This window comes from Vipera berus (genome assembly GCF_964194415.1).
Source record: "Vipera berus genome assembly, chromosome: 2".
NCBI classification, from domain to species: Eukaryota; Metazoa; Chordata; class Lepidosauria; order Squamata; family Viperidae; genus Vipera; species Vipera berus.
Window position 1 is genome coordinate 265001 of NC_138203.1, and position 17455 is coordinate 282455.

At 43.9% G+C, this 17455-nt stretch overlaps 1 protein-coding gene across 1 annotated transcript in view; it reads right to left on the reverse strand.

Annotated features, from left to right (window-relative positions):
* The window catches only part of LOC308661888 (tetraspanin-36-like), a 33939-nt gene extending 16730 nt beyond the window's left edge, over nucleotides 1-17209 (reverse strand). The window contains exon 1 of the mRNA XM_081317108.1: nucleotides 16973-17209. Coding sequence (XP_081173234.1) covers nucleotides 16973-17032 — 60 coding nt within the window. The 5' untranslated portion in view covers nucleotides 17033-17209. The remainder of the gene's footprint in view (nucleotides 1-16972) is intronic.
* Between the last annotated feature and the right edge of the window lie 246 nt (nucleotides 17210-17455).

Here is a 17455-nt window from a genome sequence, read left to right on the forward strand (position 1 = left end):
AACCCCCTGCTGCCCCTTTAACAACAGCTAAAAGATGTAATCTAATGACTGACCTCACTTACCGGTAGTTCTCGACTTACGGCCTTTCATTTAGTGACCATTTTAAGGTTATAGCAGCACTGAAAAAAGTGACTTATGACCATTTTTCACACTTATGACCATTTCAGCATCCCCTGGTCATGCGATCAAAATTCAGACGCTTGGCAACTGGCTCCTATTTATGACGGTCACAGTATCACGTGGATCCCCCTTTTGCCACGTTCCGATGAGCAAAGTCCATGGGGAAGTCAGATTCACTTAACAACCATGTTACTAACTCGCCTGTAGTGATTCACTTAACAACTATGGCAAGAAAGGTCATAAAAGGGGGCAAAACTCACTTAACAACTGCCTTGCTTAACAACAGAAATTTGGGGCTCAACTGTGGTGGTAAGTTGAGGACTCTCTGCCTTTCTTCCCCACAGCCTCCTTTTCATAAAATCTTCCCTGATGAAGAATCTTATAAGGGCTGGAAGGCTTGCACATTCTCCCTCACTTTGGCTCATTCGACTCTGGATCCTCTTCCTCCCACGAACCGACACGTTTAGGGTTGATTTTGGGCTGGTGAACTTTACTGGCACGGATGTTCCAGAGAAAATCAAGTGCTGATGCTACTGGAGCACCAGCATTCTTGACTGAAACGGCAGATGACTCATCTCGTTTTGTGGTTGCAAGATAGAAAACAAAAACAGCACCTGTGTACGTTGCTGAAACTCAAGGACGCGTCTGCGTTGTAGCTACCTACATTTTTCTTCTGAACCTTTACCCAACGCATGTTGCAATCCTGCAGACGTTCCCAACGTCATGGCTGGCAAAAGGGAGATCTGTGGACAACATCAAGTCGGGCGAAGTGATCCACTGAATTCTTGGTTCATTTCTTGGCATCTCCAGCACTCAAGTAGCTTCTTTGTGGTTCTTGCTTACAAGCACACTCAAGATTTCTGATATCTTAAAAACGGGGTCTACGTATCAAGGGGTTCGATGAGAACAAAAGGGCTTAGTAGGGCAAGGCAGATCTGATGACCCAAAGTTTTGAAATCCGGGTCCCTTGTGGACCCAGAGATGAAGCAAGAGAAAGATGTACTCTTAATCTAACTTTTTAGCAAAGGCTCTTTGTTAACAGCGCTTCGCCAACTGGTCTGGCAAAAATCCAGAAGTTACTCTTCTCACGCAAGAGTAACTCGCACAGGAATGCAAGCCTAGGAACAGCTTTATGGAGATCCTGGAGCGCATGTTGAGGCCAGAAGAAACCCAATGGCTGAAGTACGTTATTCATTTATTTATATCCCACCTTTATTGCTTCTATAAGAGACTCAAAGCGGTGGACATATCCAACACAGCTTCTTCCTATTTTCCCCACAACAACCCTGTGAGGAGGGCTTGGCTGAGAGAGGAGACTGGCCCAAAGCTGCTGGGATGGCTTTCTAGGGCTAAGGTGGGGCTGGGACTGAAAAGCCTCCTCCTTTCTAGTATGGTGCCTTAACCACTAGGCCAGGGCTAGGCAACCTGGGCTCTTTTATGACTCGTGGACTTCAACTCCCAGCATTCCTGAGCCAGCCATTGCAAGGGGAAGGGAGAGGTTTCCAAGCTGAGCCATGCCGGCTCAGGAATTCTGGGAGTTGAAGTCCACCAGTCATAAAAGAGCCAAGGTTGCCCAGCCCTGCACTAGACCAAATATGTCGAGATGGTCATCCTGGAGTTTGCCACGGGTCCTCTGCATTTGTTAAGAAAGAAAATCAACTACAGTCCTCAAGATACGTCAGGTTACGCCTTCTATCGTTTCCTACCAACGTGGACCCTGGAGATGGCGGCACTGGCCATCCCGTTCACAGGGAAGCCCGTTTTCCTCTCTAACAAACAGCCCCAAAGAGGTGCATTAAAAAGCACAACTTGGTGTGACGGACTGTGGGAATGGCCTTGGGAGACAGGAGAGTCACAGAGGACGGACCACTGGCCTGCAGAAGTTATAGGTAGTCCCCGACTTATAACAGTGCGTTTAGCGGCTGTTCGAAGCTACAACGGCACAGAAAAAAGTGACTTATGACTGTTTTTCCACAGTTACATCGTTGCGGCATCCCCCTAGTCACACAACACTTGGCGACTGGCTCATATTCGCGACAGTTGCCGCGTCTCGGAATGATGTGATTGTCTTTTCGGACCTTCTGACAAGCAAGTCAAAAGCCAGATTCACTTAAAAACCGTGTTACTAGCTTCACAACTGCAGTGATTCACTTAATAGCTGTGTCTAGAAAGGTCACAAAATGGGGCAAAATTCACTTAACAACTGTCTCACTTAGCAGCAGAAATTTGGGGCTGTCATGCTCAGAATCATGTTGGAGGATCACCTGATGGTCCACCCACCCCTGGAAGGAAGGAGAGCACGGGAGACGTTTCGGAAGGGACTCCCCCCCCCAGTTTTCCAGAGTAAAGCAAGAGGAGTGGGGGGAGAAATACTTTCCGTTTTGCAAAATTCTGTTAATAGGAATTGATAATAAGGACAGAATTAGCATTCCTGGCTCTCTTTCTTTCCTGGGCTACCTTGCAGGGTTAAAATTTAGAATACAAGAGATACAGGCAGTCCTCGATTTACCAGTTTGTTTAGTGACCATGCGAAGTTACACTCCAAAAAAGTGATTTATGACCGTGATTTATGACCGTTTTTCACACTTATGACCGTTGCAGCAGCCCCATAGTCATGTGATTTATATTTGGATGCTTGACAACTGGTTCATATTTATGATGGTCGCAATGTCCTGTGGGGGTCACGTGATCCCCTTTTGCAATCTTATGGCGAGGAAAGTCAGTGGGGGAAGCAAGATTCCCTTAACGACCGTTTTACTAACTTACCAGTGAATCACTTAAAACCTGCGGCAAAAAAGGTCGTATAATGGGGCAAAACTCACTTAACGAATTTCTCACTCAGCAACAGAAATTTTGGGCTCAGTTGCGGTCGTAAGTCGAGGACTGCTGATGCTTTAACAGCCCCATAAAAGGATCCAGAAATGGGGCTCTCCTATCTTGGCTGCCTGCAACGAGGAAAGTGGGTTGGGGTGGAATCCGTCTGAGGAAGCTCACTCACAACTTCCCATTTCTGTCACAAGACAACGTCCTGTGTAGTTGTCTTTAGGCCACACCCCCTGCGTTGAACTTCTTCCTTTTATAAATCAAGAATTGTTCAGCTGAGGCAGCTTCCTGTGGTTTACGTTAATGTCGATTCCTCACACCGAGTCTCCTATCTCTTCTCATAATTATGGAAACTTTATTGGGAAATCCTGCCGTGCAGTAATCCTTTCTGCTGCAAAAGCTCATTATGTTAAATGCAGTCAGTATTTCTTGCTGTGAAATGGGACACCTATTTATAGGATTAGAAGATGCAATTTAACTCAGCTCTGCTACAACCTAATAAGCTAGTTAAAAAATTAGAAAGAATTAAGTAGGATTCCAATGCTTTAACCAAGGTATCATTTTACCGGACGTTGTGGCAAGTTGCTTCCTCTCCCCAACATACTCTTTAAGAAGAAAATAAACAGGAAATGAACTTCCACACGCTGCTTTACAGACACAGAATAATTAATGCCAACTCACATTACAGATAATCCTCAGCTTATGACCATAACCGAGCCCACAATTTTGGTCACAAGTCACAAGAGTTATAAAACAGATCACTACGTGGCTGTGCCTAATTTTATGAACTTTTTTGCAATGGTTGTTAAGTGAACATGGCGGTTCTAAAGCCAGCAACACAGTGACAGTCCTTAAGTGAATGCTCTGGGCATTAAACAAATCCACCCTTAAGCAAACGCCACGGTTGTTAAGCAAACTGTTCACTATAGGGTGATTTTTGCAGGAAGCCGGAAGTAATGATCTGTTCGGGCAAAAACAATATAAACGGTGGTCACATGACTCCGGGGCACTGCAAATGGAGGTGAGGGTGGGCCACCTGAAATGCGGTCATGTGACGTCCGTGGGGTGGTTTGCGAGCTGGAACTCTGAATTCGGGTCATCCCATTTTGGGGTCTATCATAGCTTTTCATGGTTGCCAAGCAACCTAGTGGAGGATTACTTGCAGTGGGTCAACAGTCTCCCTTATTGTATAGTACAAGCAATTTTCCTATCAATGTTGATATCATACAGTATTGCATTTTCCTGTAGCTTTTTTAAAAAATAAATAAAACCTTTTTATGGTGTGTCTGGATTTGAAGAATTCTGAAAATCCACCCATCTTGAAATTAGTTGTCAGAACAGGAAAAATATCTGCTACTATTTGCATATTCTCGATCCAGAACTACCAGAAGTACAGGCAGGATTTCGAAGAGGCAGAGGAACTAGAGATCAAATTGCCAACATACGCTGGATCATGGAGAAAGCTAGGGAGTTCCAGAAAAACATCTACTTCTGCTTCATTGACTATGCTAAAGCCTTTGATTGTGTGGATCATAACAAACTGTGGCAAGTTCTTAAAGAGATGGGCGTACCAGACCATCTTATTTCTCTCTTGAGAAACCTATATGTGTGTCAAGAAGCAACAGTGAGAACTGGACACGGAACCACTGATTGGTTCAAAATTGGGAAACGAGTCTGGCAAGGCTGTATACTGTCGCCCTGCCTATTTAACTTATATGCAGAGTGAGAAAAGCAGAGCTAGATGAATCAAAAGTTGGAATTAAGATTGCCGGAAAAAATATCAACAACCTAAGATATGCAGATGATACCACTCTAATCCCCTTCATGGATTACTGCCTTGTCGTGGCGAAGGGGCTTGCGTAATTCAATGAAGCTATGAGCTATGCCGTGCAGGGCCACCCAAGACGGAAAGGTCGTAGCAGAGAGTTCTGACAAAACGTGATCCACTGGAGAAGGAAATGGAAAACCACTCCAGTATCTTTGCCATGAAAACCCTATGGACAGTACTAAAAGGCAAAACGATATGACGCTGGAAGATGAGCCCCTCAGGTCGGAAGGCGTCCAACATGCTACTGGGAAAGAGCAGAGGGCTAGTACTAGTAGCGCCAGAAAGAATGAAGCGACTGGGCCAAAGCCGAAAGGACGCTCAGCTGTGGATATGTCTGGTGGTGAAAGGAAAGTCCGATGCTGTAAAGATTTTTTCTCCATAGGAACCTGGAATGTAAGATCCATGAATCAAGGAAAGCTGGACGTGGTCAAACAAGAGATGACAAGACTAAACATTGACATCTTAGGTATCAGCGAACTAAAATGGACAGGAATGGGTGAATTTAATTCAGATGACCATCAGGTATACTACTGCGGGCAAGAATCCCTCAGAAGAAATGGAGTAGCCTTCATAGTCAATAAAAAAATAGGAAAAGCAATACTGGGATACAATCCTCAAAATGACAGAATGATCTCAGTTCGAATCCAAGGCAAACCATTCAATATCACAGTAGTCCAAGTCTATGCCCCAACCACCAGTGCTGAAGAGGATGAAATTGACCGGTTCTATGAAGCCCTACAGCACCTTATAGAACTAACACCCAAAAATGATGTCCTTATCATCATGGGGGATTGGAATGCTAAAGTAGGAAGCCAAAAGATAACGGGAATAACAGGCAAGTTTGGCCTTGGAGTACAAAATGAAGCAGGGCACAGGCTGATAGAATTTTGTCAAGAGAATACGATGGTCATAGCAAACACTCTTTTCCAACAACCCAAGAGACGGCTCTACACATGGACATCACCAGACGGTCAACACAGAAATCAGATTGACTATATGCTCTGCAGCCAAAGATGGAGAAGCTCTATACAGTCAGTAAAAACAAGACCAGGAGCTGACTGTGGCTCAGACCATCAGCTTCTTGTTGCAAAGTTTAGGCTTAAACTGAAGAAAGTAGGGAAAAGCGCTAGGCCAGTCAGGTATGAATTAAATCATATCCCTGTTGAATATACAGTTGAGGTGACAAATAGATTTAAGGAATTGGATCTGATAGACAGAGTGCCTGAAGAACTATGGACAGAGGTTCGCAACATTGTACAACAGGTAGCAACCAAAACCATCCCAAAGAAAAAGAAATGCAAGAAAGCAAAATGGCTGTCTGAGGAAGCTTTGCAAATAGCTGAGGAAAGGAGGGAAGCGAAAGGCAAGGGAGAAAAAGAAAGATATGCCCAATTAAATGCAGAATTCCAAAGAATAGCTAGAAGAGATAAGAATGCCTTCTTAAATGAACAGTGCAAAGAAATAGAAGAAAACAATAGAATAGGGAGGACCAGAGATCTTTTCAAGAAAATTGGAGAGATGAAAGGAACGTTTCATGCAAAAATGGGCATGATAAAGGACCAAAATGGCAGGGACCTAACAGAGGCAGAAGAGATTAAGAAGAGGTGGCAAAATTACACAGAAGAACTATACAAGAATGAGCTTAATGTCCCTGATAATCACAATGAGGTGGTCACTGACCTCGAGCCAGACATCCTAGAATGTGAAGTGAAGTGGGCCTTAGAAAAGCTGAGCAACAACAAAGCTAGTGGAGGTGACAGTATTCCAGCTGAGCTATTCAAAATCTTAAAAGACGATGCAGTAAAAGTGCTACACTCAATTTGCCAGCAAATTTGGAAAACTCAACAGTGGCCACAGGATTGGAAAAGATCAGTTTACATTCCAATTCCAAAGAAAGGCAGTGCCAAAGAATGTTCAAACTATCGCACCATTGCACTCATTTCTCATGCTAGTAAAGTTATGCTTAAAATTCTACAAGCTAGACTCCAGCAGTATGTGGATCGAGAACTACCAGAAGTACAGGCAGGATTTTGAAGAGGCAGAGGAACTAGAGATCAAATTGCTAACTTACGCTGGATCATGGAGAAAGCTAGAGAGTTCCAGAAAAACATCTACTTCTGCTTCATTGACTATGCTAAAGCCTTTGATTGTGTGGATCATAACAAACTCTGGCAAGTCATTAAAGAGATGGGCATACCAGACCATCTTATTTGTCTCTTGAGAAATCTATATGCGGGCCAAGAAGCAACAGTGAGAACTGGACACGGAACCACTGATTGGTTCAAAATTGGGAAAGGAGTCCGGCAAGGCTGTATACTGTCGCCTTGCCTGTTTAACTTATATGCAGAGCACATCATGAGAAAGGCAGGGCTAGATGAATCAAAAGTTGGAATTAAGATTGCCGGAAGAAACATCAACAACCTAAGATATGCAGATGATACCACTCTAATGGCAGAAAGTGAAGAAGAACTAAAGAGCCTCTTGTTGCGGGTGAAGAAGGAGAGTGCAAAACCTGGGTTGAAACTTAACATTAAGAAAACCAAGATCATGGCATCCGGCCCTCTCAATTCCTGGCAAATAGATGGGGAAGAAATGGAGGTAGTGACAGATTTTATTTTCCTGGGCTCCAAGATCACTGCAGATAGGGACTGTAGCCAAGAAATTAAAAGACGCTTGCTCCTGGGGAGGAAAGCCATGGCAAATCTAGACAGCACACTAAAAAGCAGAGACCTCACCCTGTCAACAAAAGTGCATATAGTCAAGGCTATGGTCTTTCCAGTTGCAATGTATGGCAGTGAAAGTTGGGCCATAAGAAAGGCTGAGCGGCAAAGAATTGAAGCCTTTGAACTATGGTGCTGGAGAAGACTCCTGCGAGTCCCTTGGACTGCAAGGCGATCAAACCGGTCAGTCCTAGAGGAGATCAACCCTGACTGCTCTTTAGAAGGCCAGATCCTGAAGCTAAAACTCAAATCCTTTGGCCACCTAATGAGAAGGAAGGACTCACTGGAGAAGAGCCTAATGCTGGGAAAGGTTGAGGGCAAGAGAAGAAGGGGACGACAGAGAATGAGGTGGCTGGATGGAGTCACTGAAGCAGGAGGCGTGAGCTTAAATGGACTCCAGCAGATGGTAGAGGACAGGAAGGCCTGGAGGAACGTTGTCCATAGGGTCGCGATGGGTCGGATATGACGTCACAGCTAACAACAACAAATATTAATCACTGTCCATCTTGAATACATAGCAGAAGGAGGAAGCTTTAGAGTTCACAAGTCATCGACTTATTAACTGTTTAGCGGCCATTTGAAGTTACAATGGCACCAATTCACTTAACAACTGCAGTGATTCGCTTATCAACCATGGCAAAAAGGTTATAAAATCAAGGGCAGCTCACTTAACAACTGCCTTGCTTAGCAACAGAAAATCTGGCTCCAATTGTGCTCATAAGGAGAGAAGTGCCTGTACCAGATGGGTGTTGTTGCCTTCTTCCTACACTGACACCCCCCCCGCACCCAAGGTCCCTTTCAGCCCTATTCTACTCTAAACAATTATTTAAAATTTTCCTCCAATATTAAACAGTGTTTATTTTCCACTTCAAATATTGCCTTAGCAATGCCCTAAATCCAAAACAATGGTGCAATCACATTCCTGTTAATCCAGTACAAAGGACACTTTGCCAGTTTATTCTTCCACTAGGTAAAAAAAGACTACTCTTGTTTTTCAGCAAAGGTGCATTTGGGGATCACTTTCAGAATTAATAACAGCATGTAAGTCACCTGCTTTTACTTGCAGTACCAAATACTGAACTATCAAGTCTAGTCAATCTAGTCAAAGACAATTTCTGGATATAGAAGGTAGAAACATATTCGAGATGAGATGAGTGAATAGCACACTAAAAATCACTAAATTAAATGTAAACCTGTTGAATGTGAACTACTAAGAATCCGTGGATTTAATTTCGTCCAGGAATGTTACGATGAAAAAAATGCTTGACTAATCACATTGAACTCTTACATGATCCACTGAGTAGATTTACAGAGATTGAAAATAATTATGCTTTTCTTCTAAAACATCTGTGGTTGGGCCATATAAATTCAGGAGTGTAACATATGGCTCACCTATTTTGACAATATTATACAGTGACATCCATCTGATATTTCTCCTTCCACAAACAGCTTTAAAAAGCTAATAAATAAATTACCCACTCCTCTTGTATTATTCCCCTTCATGGATTACTGCCTTGTCGTGGCGAAGGGGCTTGCGTAATTCAATGAAGCTATGAGCTATGCCGTGCAGGGCCACCCAAGACGGACAGGTCATAGCAGAGAGTTATGACAAAACGTGATCCACTGGAGAAGGAAATGGCAACCCACTCCAGTATCTTTGCCATGAAAACCCTATGGACAGTACCAAAAGGCAAAACGATATGACGCTGGAAGATGAGCCCCTCAGGTCGGAAGGCGTCCAACATGCTACTGGGGAAGAGCAGAGGGCTAGTACTAGTAGCGCCAGAAAGAATGAAGCGACTGGGCCAAAGCCGAAAGGACGCTCAGCTGTGGATGTGTCTGGTGGTGAAAGGAAAGTCCGATGCTGTAAAGATTTTTTCTCCATAGGAACCTGGAATGTAAGATCCATGAATCAAGGAAATCTGGACGTGGTCAAACAAGAGATGACAAGACTGAACATCGACATCTTAGGTATCAGCGAACTAAAATGGACAGGAATGGGTGAATTTAATTCAGATGACTATCAGGTATACTACTGCGGGCAAGAATCCCTCAGAAGAAATGGAGTAGCCTTCATAGTCAATAAAAAAATAGGAAAGGCAATACTGGGATACAATCCTCAAAATGACAGAATGATCTCAGTTCGAATCCAAGGCAAACCATTCAATATCACAGTAGTCCAAGTCTATGCCCCAACCACCGGTGCTGAAGAGGATGAAATTGACCGGTTCTATGAAGCCCTACAGCACCTTATAGAACTAACACCCAGAAATGATGTCCTTATCATCATGGGGAATTGGAATGCTAAAGTAGGAAGCCAAAAGATAACTGGAATAACAGGCAGGTTTGGCCTTGGAGTACAAAATGAAGCAGGGCACAGGCTGATAGAATTTTGTCAAGAGAATATGATGGTCATAGCAAACACTCTTTTCCAACAACCCAAGAGACGGCTTTACACATGGACATCACCAGACGGTCAACACAGAAATCAGATTGACTATATGCTCTGCAGCCAAAGATGGAGAAGCTCTATACAGTCAGTAAAAACAAGACCAGGAGCTGACTGTGGCTCAGACCATGAGCTTCTTGTTGCAAAGTTTAGGCTTAAATTAAAGAAAGTAGGGAAAAGCGCTAGGCCAGTCAGGTATGAATTAAATCATATCCCTGTTGAATATACAGTAGAGGTGACAAATAGATTTAAGGAATTAGATCTGATAGACAGAGTGCCTGAAGAACTATGGACAGAGGTTCGCAACATTGTACAACAGGTAGCAACCAAAACCATCCCAAAGAAAAAGAAATGCAAGAAAGCAAAATGGCTGTCTGAGGAAGCTTTGCAAATAGCTGAGGAAAGGAGGGAAGCGAAAGGCAAGGGAGAAAAAGAAAGATATGCCCAATTAAATGCAGAATTCCAAAGAATAGCTAGAAGAGATAAGAATGCCTTCTTAAATGAACAATGCAAAGAAATAGAAGAAAACAGTAGAATAGGGAGGACCAGAGATCTTTTCAAGAAAATTGGAGAGATGAAAGGAACGTTTCATGCAAAAATGGGCATGATAAAGGACCAAAATGGCAGGGACCTAACAGAGGCAGAAGAGATTAAGAAGAGGTGGCAAAATTACACAGAAGAACTATACAAGAATGAGCTTAACGTCCCTGATAATCACAATGAGGTGGTCACTGACCTCGAGCCACACATCCTAGAATGTGAAGTGAAATGGGCCTTAGAAAAGCTGAGCAACAACAAAGCTAGTGGAGGTGACAGTATTCCAGCTGAGCTATTCAAAATCTTAAAAGACGATGCAGTAAAAGTGCTACACTCAATTTGCCAGCAAATTTGGAAAACTCAACAGTGGCCACAGGATTGGAAAAGATCAGTTTACATTCCAATTCCAAAGAAAGGTAGTGCCAAAGAATGTTCAAACTATCGCACCATTGCACTCATTTCTCATGCTAGTAAAGTTATGCTTAAAATTCTACAAGCTAGACTCCAGCAGTATGTGGATCGAGAACTACCAGAAGTACAGGCAGGATTTCGAAGAGGAAGAGGAACTAGAGATCAAATTGCTAACATACGCTGGATCATGGAGAAAGCTAGGGAGTTCCAGAAAAACATCTACTTCTGCTTCATTGACTATGCTAAAGCCTTTGATTGTGTGGATCATAGCAAACTCTGGCAAGTCCTTAAAGAGATGGGCATACCAGACCATCTTATTTGTCTCTTGAGAAACCTATATGTGGGCCAAGAAGCAACAGTGAGAACTGGACACGGAACCACTGATTGGTTCAAAATTGGGAAAGGAGTCCGGCAAGGCTGTATACTGTCGCCTTGCCTATTTAACTTATATGCAGAGCAAATCATGAGAAAGGCAGGGCTAGATGAATCAAAAGTTGGAATTAAGATTGCTGGAAGAAACATCAACAACCTAAGATATGCAGATGATACCACTCTAATGGCAGAAAGTGAAGAAGAACTAAAGAGCCTCGTGTTGCGGGTGAAGAAGGAGAGTGCAAAACTTGGGTTGAAACTAAACATTAAGAAAACCAAGATCATGGCATCCGGCCCTCTCAATTCCTGGCAAATAGATGGGGAAGAAATGGAGGTAGTGACAGATTTTATTTTTCTGGGCTCCAAGATCACTGCAGATGGGGACTGTAGCCAAGAAATTAAAAGACGCTTGCTCCTTGGGAGGAAAGCCATGGCAAATCTAGACAGCACACTAAAAAGCAGAGACATCACCCTGTCAACAAAAGTGCGTATAGTCAAGGTTATGGTCTTCCCAGTTGCAATGTATGGCAGTGAAAGTTGGACCATAAGAAAGAGCGCCAAAGAATTGAAGCCTTTGAACTGTGGTGCTGGAGAAGACTCCTGCGAGTTCCTTGGACTGCAAGGCGATCAAACCGGTCAGTCCTAGAGGAGATCAACCCTGACTGCTCTTTAGAAGGCCAGATCCTGAAGCTAAAACTCAAATACTTTGGCCACCTAATGAGAAGGAAGGACTCACTGGAGAAGAGCCTAATGCTGGGAAAGGTTGAGGGCAATAGAAGAAGGGGACGACAGAGAATGAGGTGGCTGGATGGAGTCATTGAAGCAGTAGGCGTGAGCTTAGATGGACTACAGAAGATGGTAGAGGACAGGAAGGCCTGGAGGAACATTGTCCATAGGGTCGCGATGGGTCGGACACGACTTCGCAACTAACAACAACAACTTGTATTATTTGGAAGTACCACTTGGAGAACTCTCATCCACTCAAACGCTGAGTAATATCTGCTGGCTTTTAGGAAGAACATGAATCTCCTACAGAAAAGCAAGAATTCTAAGAGCTACAACACATCTTACAGCCTTCCAAGTTTGAGAAATCTGGACTTGATCCAATTTTAATTTAATTCATTCAGTTTAGGCGCCACCTGACTCCAAAGTGACTCTGGGAGGTGCACAGTGAACTCAAATAAAATCGAAAATATAATATGGCATTATAAAAGAAAACAAGAAGCAAAGGCAAGTCCAGATAACAATATGCAAACCTTGGGGAAAAAAATCTGACAGGGCCAAACCACCTTAATCCATGGCCCTAGGATAATTGATTTCCTAAAATTTCTTTTCTTCTTTCCTTCCCTTCCTTCCCTCCCTCCCTCTCCTTCCCTTCCCTTTGTGGGATGTAGATAAGAATGTATTCAAAATGCAATTTCAGTTTGAAGTCTGGAGCAGTTCCAATCCAAGCTAAGATGTTTTTTTCCTTGTTAAATTTCCATCTTTTAAATCCCATGTAAAAACTAACAGAGTGGATGCGATTCTTTCTTCCGGAAATTTCACCGTGGAGCTGTGATTTAAATTTAACTTGAAAAAGAGAAGTGGAAATTGCAGAACTACTTGGTTTAGTTCCTTTAACGTAGGCATCTTCGCCCTGTGATGCACTGGCACCGTAAGGGCTGCTGTGCCATCCATCGCACACCCTGACTGGGTTAGAGAGGAACAATGCTGTGGTTGTAAAGACCTGCCTTGCGCGCCCGGGATATCAAAGGCAGAAGCTCAGAGGTGCCCCACTTGCACAAACAAGCTTTGCTTCAGGAGTTCATGAATCACAGGGAAGATCAGAAGAGGGAAATTTTTCTTAGCTCAGTTTCCCCAATTCAAGCAGGGCGGGGAGTGTTCCATGGAGACACGCGTGGCAAGACCAAGCCTTCGGATCGGGCACATTGTCCCTGCAAAGTTGATCTGGACCTCCCTCCTTTCAGCAACCCTCCTCCCATCCTGCCCAGCAAAGGCATCTGGAAAACAAGATCTTCTTTGTAATTCATGCCTGGCTGGGGAATTTTCAGCAAGGAAGGAAGAAGGAGAAGAAGACGACAAAGAGGCAGTTGAGTAGAAGCAAAGTGTCCCTAATTATGGAAATACAACAGTGGTCCCACTGCATTCTGCATTTATCAGCTCTGACCCTGACACGTGCCCTCTTTGGAGCTATATAATTTAAGGAGGTCTTAGATAAACTGGAACAGACTCATAGAAGAGAGAATGAGATGAACAAAGACAGGCTGGAAATAGAAAGCTAAGAACATTTAGCTTTGAGAAAAGAAGGAATATGATAGTGCTCTAAATACCCTGAAGGAGTGTCAAGTTACAGAAAAGGTAATTCCCATCAATGTCAAGAGAAAAATACAGTTCCTTACGGAGGTGGCAGTCTCCCTGAATTTGGATTCCCACAATGAACAAAAAATGACCAAGTGAGAGTAAAACTCCATCCTAATTTTGGGATGGTAGAATATTCATATACCCCAACCACATGTTGAAAGAGAGATCCTGTAGCTAATGGACACAAACTTCCATTGACACCATAGACCACTTGTTACTCAACCTTAGCAACTTTAAAATGAGTGGACCTCAACTCCCAAAATTCCCTATCCAGCATGAATTCTGGGAGTTTCAGCCCACGTATCTTAAAGTCGCCAAGCTTGGGAAACATTGCCATATAGACAAACAATGACAAATATGAGGTTCCTTTCACTCCCATGTGAAAAATAGTCCACGCATGCCTTAGTAACCCAGCGCAGTCGAACTCAGTTCCAGAGAATTCACGGAGATCCTATCCATTATATTTATTGATTTATTTTAGCCACCAGTGGAAGATAAATGATATGTATTGGACCAGTTATATGTCAGTTATACCATAAAAGCACAAAAATATAATTGACAAACAAAAGTCAGGTTCTAAAGATTTAAAAGAGAGCCTACTAATAATGGTTTAAAAAACTGCGATGGTAATCTAGAGCAGTTAGAATGGCAAAGTATGTCTGGGGAATTCTGGTAGTTGAAGTCCAGATGTCTTATACCGTAGTTGTCACGGTTGAGAAACGCTGCTGTAAGGAATCCATGAACATCCCAGATGTGGACGTTGGTAGAAGAGTTCAGTCCTGAGGCACCTAGCCCACTTTTAATGGTTATAAGGTTCGGCAAATATTTTTTACCCCACTGTGGAGAACCCTATATTTGGTTTTCTCTGCCAGAAATGAAAACCAAGCCATGGCTGAGCATCTGAGGTTATTCAGGAATTCTGATTCTGAGAAGCAGCCCCACAGCCTGCAGTCCTAGTAGAGCAGATGTGGTCTTCACCACGGTTGTCAAAGACGACGCAGATGTTGCGGGCAGCCACTGTGAAGATGGCACTGAGTGAGAGCAGCAAAAGATGCATCCTGTTTCTCTTTCAAAAGGGAAGCCATCTTGACTTCTGATGAATTTCCTTGGTGAGGAAGTGCTTTGCCATCGCCTTCCGAGATTTTTTATTTCAACTTTCCAGCCTACAACTTTCCAACTCCAATCCTGAGAGTAAATGGGTCCAATCCAGGATACCTTTCTTGGACCCAGCCAAAGTCAACAACTTGTGAGCAGCCTTGGGAGAAATGAATCAGCAATCCAACAAAGGTGCCCAAACTACAATTTCCTCTTCAAATGAAATTTTGAGTTTTTCGCTCCCACAACTTTCTTTCTTCATGCAGTTTTCCTGCTTCATCTGTGGAAGTTAATTTGGCAAGGGGGATCAACAGAGACATAAGTTCCTTCTGCAAGTCTTCAGTCAATGCAGAAGGAACCTATCCCAGAAGGTTATCTAGCCCGTTTAGAGCTAGGTAACCCGTTCTTACTCAACTTGCTGGCTGAGAATTTCAAGGACAATTGTTCAAGACACTTGGAGAGGGTCAACCAGATTAAAACATTACCCCCCCCCATGGATTCTGCCATCTCCCGAGGAAGGAGGAGCGCATGTGGATTCAGCCTGCCTTAGGTTATTTCAAAGACCAAGGGAAACCTTTTGAACTGGGGGAACAAAAGGGAGGGTTAGGGAAGAAGGCATCTGGCCTGTGTCTCCATTTGAATCTGTAAAGGAAGAAGGCAATAACCATAAAGATCCGAAGTTCCCTTTTTCCCAGGAAAGGGATGACACGAAGTAAAATGATGGGGGGCTGACCAAATGGGGTTGAGGGAAGGGGGGTTGAACCGGGAACTCTTTATAAAGTTTCAATTTGTAAAACAATACCAAGTCCTGTCTTGTATTTCCAGAACCAAGCATGTCCTAGTAAAAATTCCTTTTGGACTAGAACTGACTCCAAGAGTTTTTGTTTTCCTAAGTCATGGATTGGGGTGGGTCCTGACCGTTGTCTTAATACAGAATAACACTGGTCCTGCTAAATGGCACCGACAAACCTCACTCACCATTGCCAGGGCACTAGTGGAGCTTTCTTTCTGTGTATACAGAGGACCACACATTAGAAAACCCTCTTCTAACGGAGGAGTTACAGAATTGAAAGCAGAAGGAAACTAACATACTATCAACTGATATAAATAACAGTAACATCTGCTATTCCTTATCTGGAGATTTGGGCTCTTTGTTAGAATCATAGAGGCGAAGATGTCCAATTTCTGAGCAACTATTGACTCATTCTTCTTCCTTATTCCCAAAGTCATTTCTTCCACAATCGTGCTGTACAAGCTTATATAGTTTACCCCTTGTGACAGGCACTGATTCATCATCACAACCACTCCAGGAGTTCAAGGAAACACACACAACAGACAGTATCACTGCATTTTATCCCCACAACGTCCCGGTGGGTACATTTGGTTGGGAGAGCCACACTCCCTGCATCAGAAGTCCAGAATCACCCCATGCGACCTACAGTATGGTCAGGAATTGGGACTCGGGTTTCTCTACGCAGCCGGCTGGGGAATTCTGGGAGTCCTCTTCTCTTAAAATTGCCAAGGTTGAGAAACCCTGCCGTAGGGGCCCTTATTCTGGAAAGTAGAACTTGGGTTCCCAACGAGAAAGTGTTTCTCTTCTTCACTCAGCCTGAAACCCTCTTTTCTGAATGGAGAAGCAATCCTTCATTTCAGACAAAAATCTACTCCACCTGCACTCTGCTGCTAAGGTGCAGAAGAAGTTTTATGAACCTGTAACCTGGCTTTTCAGAAGCAGCTTTCTTAAGCAAACGGGCGTTATTCCTGGAGAGTTCACTAAAGGGTGGTAGCACAAACATGGGACTTTCAGCTCTTAACGGCTAGCTCTTGCCCCTAAATGATATAAAATTCCAGTTGCAACAGAAAAAAAAGCCAAAAATGAGTTTATACCCCAGACTGCATCTAAAGACTACCTTCATAATTCTAATTTAACCACGGAACTGGGTTTGCATAAAGTACGACAAACTATGGTTTGCAAGCCCTAGTGGCCATTTTCAAACAAAATCCTGAGCCACATGAGAGGGTGGGGAATCGTATGAACCAGGCCAGGCCAGCGCGTACCCATCTTTCGAGGCTGACCTCCGAGTTAAACTTGGCGGAAAGACTTCCTAACTCTGAGCAAAGCTCGGAGTAAGTCTTCACTTCTTTCAAGCCGCCATCCTATTCAGCTCTCTTGAGAAAATGAAGCCGGTGGTTGTTAGCGGCCGTAGCGGCGTCTTAATTTCCGAGGGCGGCTGGAGCGGCGGGACGGAGACTTACCCAAAAGATGAAGCTGATAAAGACCAGCAGGCTCTTGGAAACCATCACCCCGAGATCCATGCTGCCCTGGGGAGGCTTTGGCCAAAAGGAAGAGAGGAAGGGGAATCAGAAGCGCCGCTTGGTCCGGACCAAGACTAACCCTCTTCGGGCTGGGGCGGAGAATTTACCGAGCGCGGCCACTTTGCCACGGGAGATCCTCCCAACTTGCTATTATTTCCTGGACGGCGAAACCCGACACTTTCCCGCAACTTCGCCTCCCTCCCTCCCTCCGCCCTTAGTTTGACTAACCAGGCTACCGCAAACCTGCTAAGACAGCTGCAGAAGGAAAGTTAGGTACCGAAGCATTCCTAGTAGCGGGCCCTCCAGGAAAATGACTTTTCTGCTAGCAAGATCTTCTTGTCTAACTCAGCCTGGTGCCAACGGCCCAAGACCGGCTGTGTTCACAAGACACAGTAACCTTAACTTCAAGTGCACTATACTTTA